This window comes from Trichomycterus rosablanca, chromosome 9, assembly GCF_030014385.1.
Source record: "Trichomycterus rosablanca isolate fTriRos1 chromosome 9, fTriRos1.hap1, whole genome shotgun sequence".
In the NCBI taxonomy this organism is placed as follows: domain Eukaryota; kingdom Metazoa; phylum Chordata; class Actinopteri; order Siluriformes; family Trichomycteridae; genus Trichomycterus; species Trichomycterus rosablanca.
In genome coordinates, this window is record NC_085996.1 from 24379421 (window position 1) to 24397146 (window position 17726).

Consider the following 17726-nt stretch of genomic DNA (forward strand, 5'->3'; position numbering starts at 1 on the left):
ATGATTTGGTACAAAAGGCAGAGGATCACCAACAAATGCATAAGAAAATTACTGTAAATTTTTTTTTTGCATTTTCTCCCTTTTTCACAAGCCCCCTCCAGTAGCCGACTGCATTTTTTAACCTGCATGAGGCAAGTTCATATGTGGATCAGCTTTGTGTATGGAGAGACACACCCTGATCAACATTATTCCTTGACTCTGTGCAGACGCCATCAATCAGCCAGCAGAGGTCGTATTTCGCTCCCTATGTGGCTTTATCCTACCCTATGAACAACAGCCAATCGTTGTTCATGCAGCTGCGCAGCCCAGCCGAATGGCAGAGCTCAGATTCAATATGATGTATTTAATTTATCGCTGCACCACCTAAGCGGTAGAAAATTACTAACATGTTTAAAAACAATGTTCCTTGAAGAAAGATTGAAGGAGATTTGCGTATTTCTCCCACTACAGTGCAAAATATTATTAAACAATTTAAGGAATATGGAGGTTGTAGTTGTTTTTTATCACAGTAGTATTTAATCTGTGTCTCACCTTCTCCATAGTGGCATGGAATTTAAGGTTAGGAAACGTTTTTAACTATTTAATTGTTAATTGGTGTTAATTCAACATAAACTTTATGGCCAAAAGTATGTTCCAGTGAGCTTGTTGTAGATTTGTTTTTATATGTTTTTGACCCTCTTTTGTGACTGTTTTTAATAGAAATATAGTTTAAATTAATGTCACATATAGAAAAGAGTGTACTTTATCACAGATGATATTTAACACAGATATTTGGATAAAGATGTCAAATTTGTTGCACAGTATTACTAGCCCTGGCACACAGGAAAAGGTTTTTGGATCCGGACTAACACATTTTATTTACCACTGCCTGCTGGGCAAGCGACAAACAAATGCTGATAAAATTTGTTTTTTCCCTATCACATTTGTTTTTTCCCTATCTTGTTCTTTACCAGCTCAAAGCATTTTACTACTTGGCTTTTATATCTGTTTTTATGTACTGCACTGCAGTTAGATAAATTAACTCTAAATAGGGCGTAAAGCACCTCTAAAGCTTTAATCTTTAATTAAGGCATTAAACATAACTCTCCAGTACATAACTCAAGGACTGAAGCACTTTCCTCACTGTAGCTGTTTTGTGTCACTAGGGTCAGTTCCAGACAGCTTAGCTCCAAATGTTTTAGGCATGCAGTGCACTCTTCTCAGAGCAATCCTTCATTAATGGTTAACAGTGTGTTGCCAAGTGTGGAATTGGTTTTCAACCACTAAGCATGTAATGTAGTGGAGAAACGTGGCACTAAACAATGGCATGACATTGTGGCACAGCTGGTATCGTCTTGGGGACCTGGGTTTGTTCTTCACCTCCTCCACAGACATTATCTGTGACTAGTCTGGCATGTTCTTTGGTGTCTGCCTTGGTTTTCCAGTCCAGGGTGTGTTTGGGCCTAGTGGGCTAGTTGTTGAGAGCCCTGTGGAACCTTTTCACTTATACCAACAGTGCAGCTACCCAGTAAATATTAACCTAAAAGCATTGTGTCTAATAGCAACTTAACAGAAACAAAACAAAATGAAATAATGTGAGGAGGACAGAGTCAGTCTTAACCCTTAACAAATTGTGAGAATATTCCTGTTTTTTATCAGCTAATATTAGCTAGGCAGTAAGCACACTCACAAAACCCCAAGTAATAAAAATGTCATATCAACACTGAAACATTACAATATTACAGTACACAAACAATTCACATAATTTTCAACTCTATGTGCAATTAATGTATTACACTCTTTGCCTATTCTGACTGAATCATTTAAGTGAGCCGATAACCAGTACAAAATGCAATATTTAAAGGTATTGCTGCCACTGTGATCTGTTTGTACCAGTACATAAGCCTACTGGGCTTGAAATGAATGATCTTGTTTTGTATGATCATTACTTAACACTAAATATTTAATCAGGGCAAATCCTCAGCCTTAAGGTTTTTATAGAAGAGTTATTAAAGTAACTGAAAGAAGACGTGAAACACTGTCACTAAATACTAAAGCTCCTGTTCCAAATATCTTTGGAAATCAAGATAACAAAAACATTCAGATAATTACCAGTTTAAGATGTTAGTAGATGGTTAATTGAACCTGTCATTTTAATTAACGTACTGTAACGTGTCGACCCACAATCAACAGCAAAAGCAAGCGCATTTAGACACACAGGTAAACTACATTTCCACTACAGGTGCTACCACGCTCATTACAGTTAACGCACCACACCTGAGCTCAGCATTATACAACAGTAGCAGTAACTCAGAGTGCTGCTGAGTCTTTGCCTCGAGTACGGTACAGCCGGTAAGGTAAACAGTTGTTGTTGCATTTTCTTAGTATTGCTATACAGAGCTCTCTTATATTCTGAGTCATATTAAGCTTTAGCATTTATTTGGATAAATGATCTGACTTTTTGTTTCCTTTTCTTCGTATAACAAAAAATTGGGTTTCCTTTGTTGTTGTTTTTCTCAGTTGGTTAGTGAAAACATTGAAATTCTTTCCTTGTACTTTTTGGATAAATAAAACCACAGATTTTTGTTATTATTATATTGTACAAAATGTCCCAACTTCTCTGGAAAATGGGCTTGTATCAATACAACACACTGTTAGTTGATTATTTATATAAGTTAATAAAGCTGATGCAGCTCCAAGCTTTAAAGTTTATTGAAGGATCGGCATTTTACGTTTTGTTTCCATCCCTCACTGTCAGTGGCCCAAACAACCAGAGTGCAATATCACTCAAATGTGACTGATCCAGGCCATCAATAGAGCATCGCTGTATTATATTGTTGTTTTTTCAGCATGTCTTCTTTCTTTTTCTCATTTACTGAGTTTACATCACCACAAGGTTATTATGGTTCTCTCTGATATTAATGAAAACTATTTGTCATTCTGTGTTTTTCCTTATTTACCTGACTTTGGTGTTTGAGTTACTGTCACGCTTGGAGCCTCAGGGTGATCCTGTGCTCCAGTGTGCCACGCCCTTCTCTCCCCAGTCTCCAGCCAGCCTCCCTCTCCTGATTGGTTAGCTGGGGCTAATTAGCCCCAGCTGCTACTATTTAGGAGAGGCTCAGGGAAAGGCTGGTTGGAGACTATTGAGTGTAACTCTGTCTGTTTGCTCTGCTCCTGGTACTCTGTCTGTTGGCTCTGTTGGCTCTGTTGGCTCTGTTGGCTCTGTTGGCTCTGTTGGCTCTGTTGGCTCTGTTTAGTCTTTGTTTAGCCGGTCCGTTAGCCTGTTTAGCCCCGTTAGCCTGTTTAGCCTGTCCGTTAACCTGTTTAGTCTGTTTAGCCTGTTTGTTTGCCCCGTTAGCCTGTTTAGCCCCGTTAGCCTGTTTAGCCTGTTTGTTTGCCCCGTTAGCCTGTTTAGCCTGTCCGTTAGCCTGTTTAGCCTGTCCGTTAGCCTGTTTAGCCTGTCCGTTAGCCTGTTTAGCCTGTCCGTTAGCCTGTTTAGTCTGTTTAGCCGGTTTAGTCTTTGTTTCGCCTGTCCGTTAGTCCTGTTCAGTCCTGTTCTGTCAGTTTACCCTGTCTTGTCTTTATTGTTATTAAATATAGTTTCTGTCACACATCTCCGCGTTTGTGTCCGCACCTCCTGTCCGTCTAGCCCACAAACCGTTACAGAATAGTCTCCCTTATAGGACACAGCGAGATGTTGCTAGTTTATTCATTCCCAGACTTTGGCTCTATAAGATTTCCTCTGGTCTTCCCGCTTAGTAGGCCGGCTCCTTATGATGGAAGCAACCATAGTGTTGAAGGCTTCCTTCTACAGAGCCAGCTCTACCTGCAGAACCTTCTGGACCCCCAGCCAACTGAAATCGACAAGGTACGATTTATGATGTCTAGACTGAGGGGTGCTGCTCGTGAGTGGGCTAAGCAGCTTTGGTCTGACAGGGGAGTTGTGCTGAACTCGGTGAAGGATTTTGAGGGCCTCATGAGAGCCAAGTTTTCACGCAGCAAAGCGCCCACTGCAGCTTATACCCGGTATCCAGTGCCCACTGGGGAGGTTAAAATTCCCCCAGTGCCCACTGAGGATGTGGTCCGGGTGCCAGTGCCCGATTATAAAGCTCGTGACAGTTCCAAGTCCTCTCCAGTGTTTTCGCAGTCAAGTCCAGTTTCTCCAGGGTCCAAACAGCTGACTTCTGACGCATATCCAGGGTCCAAGCAGCTGATTTCGGACGCCTCTCCAGTGTTTTCGCAGCTGAGTCCAGTTTCTCCAGGGTCCAAACAGCTGACTTTTGACGCATATCCAGGGTCCAAGCAGCTGATTTCGGACGCCTCTCCAGTGTTTTCGCAGCTAAGTCCAGTTTCTCCAGGGTCCAAACAGCTGACTTCTGACGCATCTCCAGGGTCCAAGCAGCTGATTTCGGATGCCTCTCCAGTGTTTTCGCAGATGAGTCCAGTTTCTCCAGGGTCCAAACAGCTGGCTTCTGACGCATATCCAGGGTCCAAGCAGCTGATTTCGGACGCCTCTCCAGTGTTCTCGCAGCCGAGTCCAGTCTCTCCAGGGTCCAAACAGCTGACTTTTGACGCATATCCAGGGTCCAAGCAGCTGATTTCGGACGCCTCTCCAGTGTTCTCCCAAGTGACTTCGGACGCCTCTCCAGGGTCCTCACAGCTGAATGACGTTTCTCTAGTGTTTTCGCAGCTGACTTCGGACGCCTCTCCAGGGTCCTCGCAGCTGAATGACGTTTCTCCAGTGTTTTCGCAGCTGATTTCGGACGCCTCTTCTCAAGGGTCCACGCAGCTGACTCCGGACGCCTCTTCTCAAGGGTCCACGCAGCTGACTCTGGACGCCTCTTCTCAAGGGTCCACGCAGCTGACTCCGGACGCCTCTTCGCCAGGGTCCTTGCAGCTGACTCCGGACGCCTCTTCTCAAGGGTCCACGCAGCTGACTCCGGACGCCTCTTCTCAAGGGTCCACGCAGCTGACTCCGGACGCCTCTTCTCAAGGGTCAACGCAGCTGACTCCCGAAGCCTCTTCGCCAGGCTCACCGCAGCTGACTCCCGAAGCCTCTTCTCAAGGGTCAACGCAGCTGACTCCCGAAGCCTCTTCGCCAGGCTCACCGCAGCTGACTCCCGAAGCCTCTTCGCCAGGCTCACCGCAGCTGACTCCCGAAGCCTCTTCGCCAGGCTCACCGCAGCTGACTCCCGAAGCCTCTTCGCCAGGCTCACCTCAGCTGACTCCCGAAGCCTCTTCGCCAGGCTCACCGCAGCTGACTCCCGAAGCCTCTTCGCCAGGCTCACCGCAGCTGACTCCCGAAGCCTCTTCGCCAGGCTCACCGCAGCTGACTCCCGAAGCCTCTTCGCCAGGCTCACCGCAGCTGACTCCCGAAGCCTCTTCGCCAGGCTCACCGCAGCTGACTCCCGAAGCCTCTTCGCCAGGCTCACCGCAGCTGACTCCCGAAGCCTCTTCGCCAGGCTCACCGCAGCTGACTCCCGAAGCCTCTTCGCCAGGCTCACCGCAGCTGACTCCCGAAGCCTCTTCGCCAGGCTCACCTCAGCTGACTCCCGAAGCCTCTTCGCCAGGCTCACCGCAGCTGACTCCCGAAGCCTCTTCGCCAGGCTCACCGCAGCTGACTCCCGAAGCCTCTTCGCCAGGCTCACCGCAGCTGACTCCCGAAGCCTCTTCGCCAGGCTCACCGCAGCTGACTCCCGAAGCCTCTTCGCCAGGCTCACCGCAGCTGACTCCCGAAGCCTCTTCGCCAGGCTCACCGCAGCTGACTCCCGACGCCTCTTCCGAGTTGGTGTCCTCCGACGGCACTCCTGTTCCCGAGTTGGTGTCCTCCGACGGCACTCCTGTTCCTGAGTTGGTGTCCTCCGACGGCACTTCTGTTCCTGAGTTGGTGTCCTCCGACGGCACTTCTGTTCCTGAGTTGGTGTCCTCCGACGGCACTTCTGTTCCTGAGTTGGTGTCCTCCGACGGCACTTCTGTTCCTGAGTTGGTGTCCTCCGACGGCACTTCTGTTCCTGAGTTGGTGTCCTCCGACGGCACTTCTGTTCCTGAGTTGGTGTCCTCCGACGGCACTTCTGTTCCAGAGTTGGTGTCCTCCGACGGCACTCCTGTTCCCGAGTTGGCGCCCCCTGATGGCGCTCCTGTTCCAGAGTTTGTGGCCTTCGAAGGTGCTTCTGTTTCCTCGTCGGCACTCCCAGATGGCGCTCCTGTTTCCGAGATGACGCCCCCAGATGGCGCTCCTGTTTCCGTGTTGGCGCCCCCCGATGGTACTTCTGTTCCCACGATGGCGCCCCCCGACGGCGCTTTTGAACTCTCGTCAGCGCTCCCCGACAGCGCTTCTGGTCTCCTATCATGCCTACCGCAAGGCATATTAAATGACTTCAAATTTGCCCCTCAGGGTCCAGGACCTCCTTTTTGTTTTTGTTTTTTGTATTTGGGCACGCCAGGAGTCGTGCCTTCGGGGAGGGGCCTACTGTCACGCTTGGAGCCTCAGGGTGATCCTGTGCTCCAGTGTGCCACGCCCTTCTCTCCCCAGTCTCCAGCCAGCCTCCCTCTCCTGATTGGTTAGCTGGGGCTAATTAGCCCCAGCTGCTACTATTTAGGAGAGGCTCAGGGAAAGGCTGGTTGGAGACTATTGAGTGTAACTCTGTCTGTTTGCTCTGCTCCTGGTACTCTGTCTGTTTGCTCTGTTTGCTCTGTTTGCTCTGTTTGCTCTGTTTGCTCTGTTTGCTCTGTTTGCCCTGTTTGCCCGTTTAGTCTTTGTTTAGCCTGTCCGTTAGCCTGTTTAGTCTGTTTTGCCTGTTTAGTCTTTGTTTAGCCGGTCCGTTAGCCTGTTTAGCCCCGTTAGCCTGTTTAGCCTGTCCGTTAACCTGTTTAGTCTGTTTAGCCTGTTTGTTTGCCCCGTTAGCCTGTTTAGCCCCGTTAGCCTGTTTAGCCTGTTTGTTTGCCCCGTTAGCCTGTTTAGCCCCGTTAGCCTGTTTAGCCTGTCCGTTAGCCTGTTTAGCCCCGTTAGCCTGTTTAGCCTGTCCGTTAGCCTGTTTAGTCTGTTTAGCCGGTTTAGTCTTTGTTTCGCCTGTCCGTTAGTCCTGTTCAGTCCTGTTCTGTCAGTTTACCCTGTCTTGTCTTTATTGTTATTAAATATAGTTTCTGTCACACATCTCCGCGTTTGTGTCCGCCCCTCCTGTCCGTCTAGCCCACAAACCGTTACAGTTACAACATGTTGCAATAAAAAATCCAATAAGTAATCTGGAATTAAAAGAACCTAAATGTAAACATTTTAGTATTAGCTCATAACAGGCAAACATGTCCCTTTAATAAAGGCATTAAATTATTATTCACATACTGCGTTAAAATAAATAGTGATCCCCACTATATAATAACTGGTAGTACATAGATCTGTTTATAATGTTTTAAGTAGCTGTCGAACATTCTTGCACAACTCTGAGTAGGAATTTAATTAAAATCTGGAATATTCTGTGTTTACAGAACATTGTTCCAGGAACACTTGAACACTGTAACTTTACATGGTTGCCACTTTAAAGCAAAGTTGCTGTGGTTCCTAAACGCTTCCACTTTTCAATAACAACACCGAGGAATTCAACCACTTTATGACAAGTGTAGTGGTCTAGCACATTAAACCACTGCACCACCTGAGCGCCAAGGCAAAATGTTTTGAGAAATAAATGCAGCCATATTTAAAAAAAACAAAGGCATTATATAAATGTCAATGTGTTCAGTATTACCTTTGAAACAGTTCTGGTAGCTCCAGCTGTTCGGGAGTTTAATGACTCAGGAAAGTTAATTTATCTATATTCTGATGGCTGGGAAGATGAATGTACTGAATCTGGTTCAATGGTTTGTGAAGCATGCGTCGTGCTGATTGGTTGGTGGTGCCGAGCGAGGCTCAGAGGAGAGAGGAACGGAGGGCTGAAGCCAGGCTGGCTGATGGGTTACAGCGATTAGATGAGGTCAGACGTTACCACATTAACACACTGACCAGAGAACAGCGTGCGATACACAGACATCTTCTTGCTCTGAAGGCAGGTGTGTATAGGAATATGTGGTGTGTATTCTACTCTTTCTCTCTGTTTGAGGGAGCAGTTATTATTTACCTTTATAATCAATGTTTGTATTTATCACTTTGTCCTCAGGTAACCGGTGGAGGAATTTAAACACTGTGGGATTTCAACCCACCAGTCAGAACCATAGCCACCCTGCTGTGCCCTATAAAAAAACATTATTGCCCATAATCCCACCTTCAGGCAGGGAAGCAGAGAGACACAGGTGAGTTGAATGAATGGCTGTGACATTCTGGCAGGTGTTTTATAGTATCCCAATGAACTGAGTGAGAAAGAAACCCCAGCCAAAACCATAAAAATAGCCCAGACCATTATTCCTCATTTACTAACTTTACTCTTGGCACTATGCATTTTCTTGACACCCACTAAACCCAGTCTGTCAGACAGGCAGAAGGTAAAAAGCATAATCAATTTACACTTGGCCTTGAGCATGCTGATTTAAGGTGAGTGTGCCATGTAAACAATTTGTAACACTAAACTAACAGAACCCTGTGGTCCCATTCTGTGAGTACAATTCATTCTATTAAAAGTGTTGACCTCCAGTCTGACTGAGGAGAGCCGTGACTAACACACGCCCCCTCCGACACGTGTGCAGTAGCCGACTGCATCTTTTCACCTGCACAAGGCGAGTTCATATGTGGATCAGCTTTGCACATGGAGAGACACACCCTGATCACATTATCCCTCGTCTCTGTGCAGGCGCCATCAATCAGCACCCTTCCCTGAAGTGACAAGCCAATTGTTTTCTGAGATCGCTGAGATATCAGCTCTGGTGTGCTAGCGTGTTTTACCACTGCGCCACCTGAGCACCTAAACAAAACGATGTTAAAAATAAAATTTATGCTGCCGCTCAGGTGGCGCGGCATTAAAGTACGCTAGCTCACCAGAGTTGGGGTTTCAAATACATCATATGGAATCTCAGCTCTGCCTTTCTGGCTGGGCTGGGTGGCTGCATGAACAACGATTGGCTGTTGTTCAGGGTTAGAGGGTAAGAAAGTCGGATCATAGGTCCTCATAACTGGTGCGACTGCGGCCCCTGCTGGCTGACTGATGGCGCCTGCACAGGGCTGAGGAATAATGCTGATGGGGGTGTGTCCCTCCGTACACAGTGCCCATCAAGTGTATGAACTTGACTCGTGCAGGTGAAAAATGCACTATTTATACTGTGCGTACCAGAGTCAGCGGTGAAGGGTCGAATCACTATAGACGACGCATTCAGGGTCATTGTATAAATATATATATATATTAGGGCTGTCGAAGTTAACGCGATAATAACGCATTAACGCAATCTCAATTTAACGCGATTAAAAATAATAGTGCCGTTAACGCAGATTCTAGTTCATGTTGAGACTTGACTGGTAGAACAAACGTTTTAATGTCGGACTTGCCACCGTTGTTCATTTGCGGTTTGTTAAAATAATATAACTGAGCGTCGTAGGGATGCACTTGCATAATAAAGAAATAAATACACGGTATATTCACAAGTTGTCGGGAGCAAAACACTTTATTAACAATCTGTTACGGCACTGAATACCGGAGTCAAGCACGCTAGTCCATGAACTATGGAAGCCCCAAAAGGGTCAAAACACACTCACTTCGTGTAGAAACGTCCACTTTTCACATTTCACTTAAAATACCTTGTTTTCTATAACATTTACACAGATTTTATTTAATGCGATTAATCGCGATTAACTATATGAAATTCTGAGATTAATCGCGATTAAAAATTTTAATCGTTTGACAGCCCTAATATATATATATATTTTGTTTCTAAATGCACAAAACCTTTGGGGTATTTGGTGAAAATGTCAGATTTAAAGAAGATATATGCACTTTAAAAGGAGGCATGTTAAATAATTGTTCAATACCTTATTTCACTATTACTATTAGCTACTTTCAGTGATCAGAGGCGAGGTTTGATCCTAGTTTTCTAGGCCCCTGTTGCTGTTTGACACCCACACCACTTGCTGTGCCACTTATAGCACAGTATTTATGATGGTAATAAAAATGGCTATGATGCTTTTTAGCCTTTGAATGGTACAAAATGTTTCAGTCTGCGACCTACAGATGAGTTATGCTGTTCAATAATTACAATTAAATTTGGACCACCAGATCTGTAAATCGTCTTTCATGAACTGCTGACTCTTGGCCCTTTTTCACTTTTAATCTTTTCACACTTATTTTTAACACATTGTTTTATGAGAGTGAAGTTCTAAGCCAACATCTGCTAAATTACAGCTTCAGCCTCTCTCTTTGGCTGGCATCCCTAGTGCTTCTATGTGCTGCAGACTTTCAACTAGCCAGAGAAAGAAACTAGACTAACTGGAGAGCAGGTCTTCAGTTCATTCCAGCTTTGCTATTTACATATATGATCAGTTAAATGGTAAATAAATGAGTGCATAAGCAAATGAAGAGTGGCATGTAGTTACATAGGTGGGTAGCACTGTAGCCTCATAGCAAGAAGGTCCTGGGTTCAATCCCCAGGTGGAGCGGTCTGGGTCCTTTCTGTGTGGAGTTTGCATGTTCTCCCCATGTCTGTGTGGGTTTCAGTGATGGCATAGTTACCTTTAAAAAGTAACTTAGTTACTTTATTGATTACTTGATTTTAAAAGTAACTTAGTTACTTTATTGATTACTTTATTTTAAAAGTAACTCAGTAACTTTATTGATTACTTGATTTTAAAAGTAACTAAGTTAGATTACAAGTTACTTTATTAGTTACATTCAGCAGCTGCCGTAATGCAACTGGAGCTGTTAAAATGAAATAAATTTTTTAAAGACAAATAAATAACAAAAAGATGATAAATATCAAAAATTTTGGTGGGTTTCCTCCAGGAGCTCCGGTTTCCTCCCACAATCCAGAGACATGCAAGTATGGTAAATTAGAGATACTAAAATTGCCCTAAGTATATAAGTGAATGTGTTTGTGCGTGTGTTTGCCCTGTGATGGACTGGCAACATGCCCAGGGTGTTTCCTACCTTTTGCCTGGTGAATTGTACCCACTGCAACCCTGAATAGAATTCATTTTCACTCACTCACTCACTCACTCACTGTCTTGACCGCTTATCCACTCAGGGTCGCGTGGGGGTGCTGGAGCCTATCTCAGCTTTTCAATGGGCGCAAGGAACACAGTAATACCCTGGACGGGGTGCCAGTCCATTGCAGGGCAGACACAAATACATACACCCACATACACACACCCATTCACCTATAGTGTCTCCAATTAACCTGACTGCATGTTTTTGGACTGTGGGAGGAAACCTGAGCTCCCGGAGGAAACCCACGCAGACACGGGGAGAACATGCAATCTCCGCACAGAAAGTACCCGGACCGCCCCGCCTGGGGATCGAACCCAGGACCTTCTTGCCATGAGGCAACAGTGCTACCCACTTAACCACCATGCAGCCCCTGAATAGAATTTATTTATTTATTTATTTATTTATTAGGATTTAAATGTCATGTTTTACACACATTGGTTACATTCATGACAGAACAGATAGTTACTGGTTACACAAGATTCATCAGTTCAAGTTTAACATCAAACACAGTCATGGACAATTTTGTATCTCCAGTTCACCTCACTTGCATGTCTTTGGACTGTGGGAGGAAACCGGAGCTCCTGGAAGAAAACCCACACAGACACTAGGAGAACATGCAAACTCCACACAGAAAAGACCCGGACAAATGTATTTTCAGTGCTGGACTGTCTCATAGTCGAGATAGGAATCTCAGGCAAACATAGGAAAAACTCCTTACAGGCAGTGACTGGAAGCTAGGATAAACCCAGGTCCCCATGATGCTGTGCGACACCCTGTCCACCAGCTGTGCCCCTAATCAAACATAATAACGACAAAAGTTGCATTTTTACACTGTGTCTGTTTCATTTTTCTGCTTGCATTAGTGGTATTTAAACTATCCAAAAATTATACCAGCACATTAACAGTCTCATATTCTGTACAGCATGAGCAATATTTAATCTAGAATGTTATGTTTGCACAGCTTGCAGCTCTGTGCACTAATTATATTCATTACATACTGTAAATATGCTATTGTCTGTCAGGTTTATAAGTGAACTGTGTTGTAAATAAAGCTGTCCCAACTTCAGCTTTCTCCCTGCTTCATGTTACACTGACATTGTTGTGCATATGAATATTAGTCTCTATAAAAATGAACCCTGCTGTGCATTAGTGTGGTAGCAAGCTGTAGCTGGACTGTATGATCAAAAGTATGTGTAAACTTACACATTCCAAAACCATAGACACTAATAGGGTCCCTCTACTCTCCTCCTTTGTGGACCACTTTTAAAAGGCTTTTCATGATTTTGCACCGTGTCTGTTGGAATGTTGGAACACCAGGCACCGATGTCGGAGGAGCCCGGCTTGCAACTGACGTTCGATTTAATCTAATAAGTGTTCGAGGTCAGGGTCAGGGTCTGTATGAACTACACCGATCAGCCATAACATTAAAACCACCTCCTTGTTTCTACATTCACTGTCCATTTTATCAGCTCCACTTGCCATATAAAAGCACTTTGTAGTTCTACAATTACTGACTGTAGTCCATCTGTTTCTCTGCATGCTTTGTTAGCCCCCTGTCATGCTGTTCTTCAATGGTCAGGACTCTCCCAGGACCACTACAGAGCAGGTATTATTTGGGTGGTGGGTCATTCTCAGCGCTGCAGTGACACTGACATGATGGTGGTGTGTTAGTGTGTGTTGTGCTGGTATGAGTGGATCAGACACAGCAGCACTGATGGAGTTTTTAAACACCTCACTGTCCCTGCTGGACTGAGAATAGTCCACCAACCAAAAATATCCAGCCAACAGCGCCCCGTGGGTAGCATCCTGTGACCACTGATGAAGGTCTAGAAGATGACCAACTGCAACAACAGCAATAGATGAGTAATCGTCTCTGACTTTACATCTACAAGGTGAACCAACTAGGTAGGAGTGTCTAATAGAGTGGACAGTGAGTGGACACGGTATTTAAAAACTCCAGCAGCGCTGCTGTGTCTGATCCACTCATACCAGCACAACATACACTAACACACCACCACCATGTCAGTATCACTGCAGTGCTGAGAACGATCCACCACCTAAATAATACCTGCTCTGTGGTGGTCCTGACCATTGAAGAACAGCATGAAAGGGGGCTAACAAAGTATGCATAGAAACAGATGGACTACAGTCAGTAATTGTAGAACTACAAAGTGCTGATAAAATGGACAGTGAGTTTAGAAACAAGGAGGTGGTTTTAATGTTATGGCTGGTTGGTGTATGTGTATGCTATGTGCACAAGGACATATTCATGCTAAATAAGCTTTAGAGGATATTGTTTTTGTCTTTATGTTTCTGCTCTCAGAACCAAATGTGTAAAAATTGTCTGTGGTAACTGGCATTACGTTAGAGACATGGTGGTGGAAAACTAGGGTGAAAATCAGCTGGAGTATTGATTTCAATGATTACAATCAGGGTTGAAAGTCATTTCAGCAGCAGTCCTCCCCTGCTACAGTGCCAGGCTTATTGCCCTGACACCAGTGGGCTAAGTATGCTGCATAAGTGATGGAGATTGAGTTAGATGACTACTTTAGTCAGTGTCAGGCTGTCCTGTCCCTATAGCATTACCTATTCAGGCTTATTAGCTTCAGAGAATTCAGGCTGATAAAGACAGATAGCATTGTATCAGGCATTTATATCAGACAATGAAACCCATTTTCATGTTACAGAGGCACAGCCGTGCTGCAATATTTGTCTCAATATTACGTCAGTATCTTCCGGGTGTTGAGATGAGTCATCACCCAACTGGAATCAGCTTCATTGTTTTTGGGACAGGATTGTGTTTAATAATTAATATAGATAACTGCCTTTTAGAAATCGTCAGGTCGTATACTTTCTTTTACATATGGAGGTTAATAAAATGTACCTGAATTCATGTTGCTTAAAACATTATATGATGTTAATTATTTGATGGTTTTATTTATTGCAGTCTATTTCTATTTCTCCACTTTGAGCCTTAATGTAAACTAACATATTTAACAATTATTATTATTATTTATTTTCATTTTATTTCATTTGGATTTGCATTGTCCTAACTTGGATATACACTGACTGGGCACAACATTATGACCACTTTCCTAATACAAGCAGACCCTTGACTAACGAATTTAATTGGTTCCGAAGGGCTGTTCTTAAATCAAAATGTTCGTAAGTTAAATCTATTTTTCCCATATGAAATAATGTAAATAGAATTAATCCGTGCCAGACCTCCCAAACCACCTCCTTACCTAACCTTTCTAATGTCTTAAATTGTGTTTTTTGTTATAAATACAAGTATATTTTCCCTCAAATCTTAAATTATAGTAGACATTACTGTAATAAACAATAATAAACAATACACAGTAATACTGTACTGTACATAAACACAAATCACATTTCAATACAGTACATGTGCTTTACTATACACCATAATACATTTTCTTCTTTTTTTTAATAAAATGTATCTACCAGAAACAACAATAACTCTCATATTTCTCTATTATTTCCTTCTTTATTTCAACAGTGTTGTATTTTGAAGGTGTAATTGTACAAAAGAAAGAATACTTTACTCAGCCAACTTCCTTCTTCTCTCTCACTCACTGTCCCTTCTGTCTGATACACAGTGGCAGCTACTGGCAGGAGTAATTATACTAGCAGGAGTAATTTTTTTCTCAGTTCCACGCTTCCCCTGCACCTTCTTTGAGGCCATTTTAATATTGAATTTTACAAAATATAAAGAAAACACAGAAAAAACACTCCGCAGTCCGCTCACTGTATGTGTATATATATATACGTATATATACTGTGTATATATATATATATACTGTATATATATACACACACGTGTTTCGCGAATTTCGGTTCGTAATCCGAAATTTGTTCGTACGTTACATTGAAAAACATCGTTCGTAACCCAAGGGTCCACTGTATTGTGTTGGTCACCCTTTTGCTGCCAAAACAGCCCTGCAACTGCGATGAACTGTGTATTCTGACACCTTTCTATCAGAACCAGCATTAACTTCAATACCATTCAATTTGAGCTACAGTAGCTCGTCTGTTGGATCGGACCACATGGGCCGCCCTTCGCTCCCCACATGCATCAATGACCGCCCATGACCCTGTCGCCGGTTTACCTCTGTTCCTTCCTTGAGCCACTTTTGATAGATACTGACCACTGCAGACTGGGAACACCCCACAAGAGCTGCAGTTTTGGAGATGCTATGACCCAGTCGTCTAGCCATCACAATTTGGCCCTTATCAAACTCACTTAAATCCTTACGCTTGTTCATTTTTCCTGCTTCTAACACATCAGCTTTGAGGATAAAATGTTCACTTGCTGCCTAATATATCCCACCCACTAACAGGTGCTGTGATGAAGAGATAATCAGTGTTATTCACTTCAACTGTCAGTGGTCATAATGTTATGCCTCGTCAGTGTACATGACAATTTCCCTGTTCTATTCGCATGGAAGCCACACTGGCTGAGTAGGGCCGAAGGCTATCACACACTTCCTCTGACATGCATGAAGCTGCCAGCCACATTTGTACAATGCAGCAGTGGATTCTTACAGAGTCTTAGCATGTATGATACCTCCGCGCTAACACCTGGACCGGACACTAGGAGTCGGTGTTGCAGCAGCAAGAAGGTTATACAACACCAATTTATTTCACATTTTACAAGTAATGCAACTCAAGCACCCAAATTCAAAGACTTGAATTACATTTCTGTGGCTTTTATTTTCTATTGAGCAAATTTTATTCAGCCAATTCTACACTGAGCTATGGGAAATTAGTTTGAATCTGTTCTTTTTTTTTTCCTTTCTTTTCTCTCCCAGCAGATCTGGAAAGCCGCAGTCAGTCTGTTCTCTGCAGGCTCGTGTGCAGGAGTTTATCAGCAGTGGTGAAAGCAGAGTCGATAATTCTACAGTTCCCTTCTGTCTGCCAGATCTCAAACTGCAGCCCACAAACTGCACTACACTCCCTCCAGCTGCTTCAGACAGAGACAACGGCAGAAACAGAGACAGGGATGGACAAAGGGAGGCACACAGGGACAGAGATAGGCAGGGACCTAGATCAGAACAGACAACAGAGACATTCTCGTATGAAGAAAATCAGAGAGAAAATGAGCTGATAGTTGCAGGAGACAAAAACAGAGAAAGAGAGGATATGGAAGTTACTATGTCCCCCTCTACCCCTTCTAGTGTCTCACAGTATGTTGCGCCTAATAGCCATAAAAGGATGGTTCACACCTTGCCAAACTTTGCTCAGGCCCTGGTGGAGGCACGCAAAGCCCGGTACATACGACACCATGGACAGCCTTTGTGTGAGAAAGAGCTGAGTATCAGAGAGATATTCTCAAAGAATTCTAAAGACTCACCCACCACTTACTAATCAATCTGTCCTTTCAGTACTGCACAGTCATCATTTATGCTCTTAGGTTATGTTTATCTAGCAGCTCAATCCAGTTGTCACTTCTATTTGGAATGTTAAATCTAGCATTGCTTAAAATACACTGCTCAAAAAAAATAAAGGGAACACTAAAATAACACATTCTAGATCTCAATTAATGAAATATTCCAGTTCAAAATCTTTATTCATCACATAGTGGAATGCGTTGAGAACAAAACAACATAAAAATGATCAATGTAAATCAAAATTATTATCCCATGGAGGTCTGGATTTGGAATCATACTCAAAATCAAAGTGGAAAATCCAATTACAGGCTGATCCAACTTCAGTGGAAATTCCTTAAGACAAGTTAAAATGAGGCTCAGTAGTGTGTGTGGCCTCCACGTACTTGTATGACCTCCCTACAACGCCTGGGCATGCTCCTGATGAGGCAGTGGATGTTCTTCTGAGGGATCTCCTCCCAGACCTGGATTAAAGCATCAGTCAACTCCTGGACAATCTGTGGTGCAACGTGGCATTGGTGGATGATGTCCAAGATGTGCTCGATTGGATTCAGGTCTGGGGAACGGGCAGGCCAGTACATAGCATCAATGCCTTCATCATGCAGGAACTGCTGACACACTTTAGCCACATGAGGCCTAGCATTGTCTTGCATCAGAAGAAACCCAGGGCCCACTGCACCAGCATATGGTCTCACAGTGGGTCTGAGGATCTTATCCTGGTACCTAATAGCAGTTAGGGTACCCCTGGTTAGCCCATGGAGGGCTGTGCGGCCCTCCAATGAAATGCCTCCCCACACCATTACTGACCCACTGCCAAACCGGTCATGCTGGAGGATGTTGCAGGCAGCAGAACGTTCTCCACGGCGTCTCCAGACTCTGTCAAGTCTGTCACATGCTCACTGTGAACCTGCTCTCATCCGTCAAAAGCACAGGGCGCCAATGGCGAATCTGCCAATCTTGGTGTTCTCTGCCAAATGCCAATCGCCCTGCACGGTGTTGGGCTGTAAGCACAAGCCCCACTTGTGGACGTCGGGCCCTCATACCACCTTCATGGAGTCTGTTTCTGACAGTCTGAGCAGAAACATGGATATTAGTGGCCTGCTGGAGGTCATTTTGCAGGGCTCTGACACTGCTCCTCCTGTTCCTCCTGGCACAAAGGAGGAGGTAGCGGTCCTGCTGCTGGTTTGTTGCCCTTCTACGGCCCCCTCCATGTCTCCTGGTGTAT

General features: G+C 44.2%; 1 protein-coding gene across 1 annotated transcript; it reads left to right on the top strand.

The window, feature by feature from the left end:
* The first annotated feature begins 7841 nt into the window (after positions 1 to 7841).
* On the top strand, positions 7842 to 16481 carry LOC134320634 (coiled-coil domain-containing protein 190). Its single transcript, XM_063002132.1, has 3 exons — positions 7842 to 8019; positions 8127 to 8259; positions 15929 to 16481. The coding sequence occupies exons 1-3, from the start codon at positions 7842 to 7844 to the stop codon at positions 16479 to 16481; spliced, it is 864 nt and encodes a 287-aa protein (XP_062858202.1).
* The last annotated feature ends 1245 nt before the right edge of the window (positions 16482 to 17726 follow it).

Bases quoted from the DNA above. Each gene is read 5' to 3' on its own strand.
- LOC134320634 (XM_063002132.1), top strand. From the start codon at position 7,842: ATGCGTCGTGCTGATTGGTTGGTGGTGCCGAGCGAGGCTCAGAGGAGA. The intron at 8,020-8,126 runs GTGTGTATAGGA...CTTTGTCCTCAG, and splicing joins TCTTCTTGCTCTGAAGGCAG to GTAACCGGTGGAGGAATTTA. The intron at 8,260-15,928 runs GTGAGTTGAATG...CTCTCCCAGCAG, and splicing joins AGGGAAGCAGAGAGACACAG to ATCTGGAAAGCCGCAGTCAG.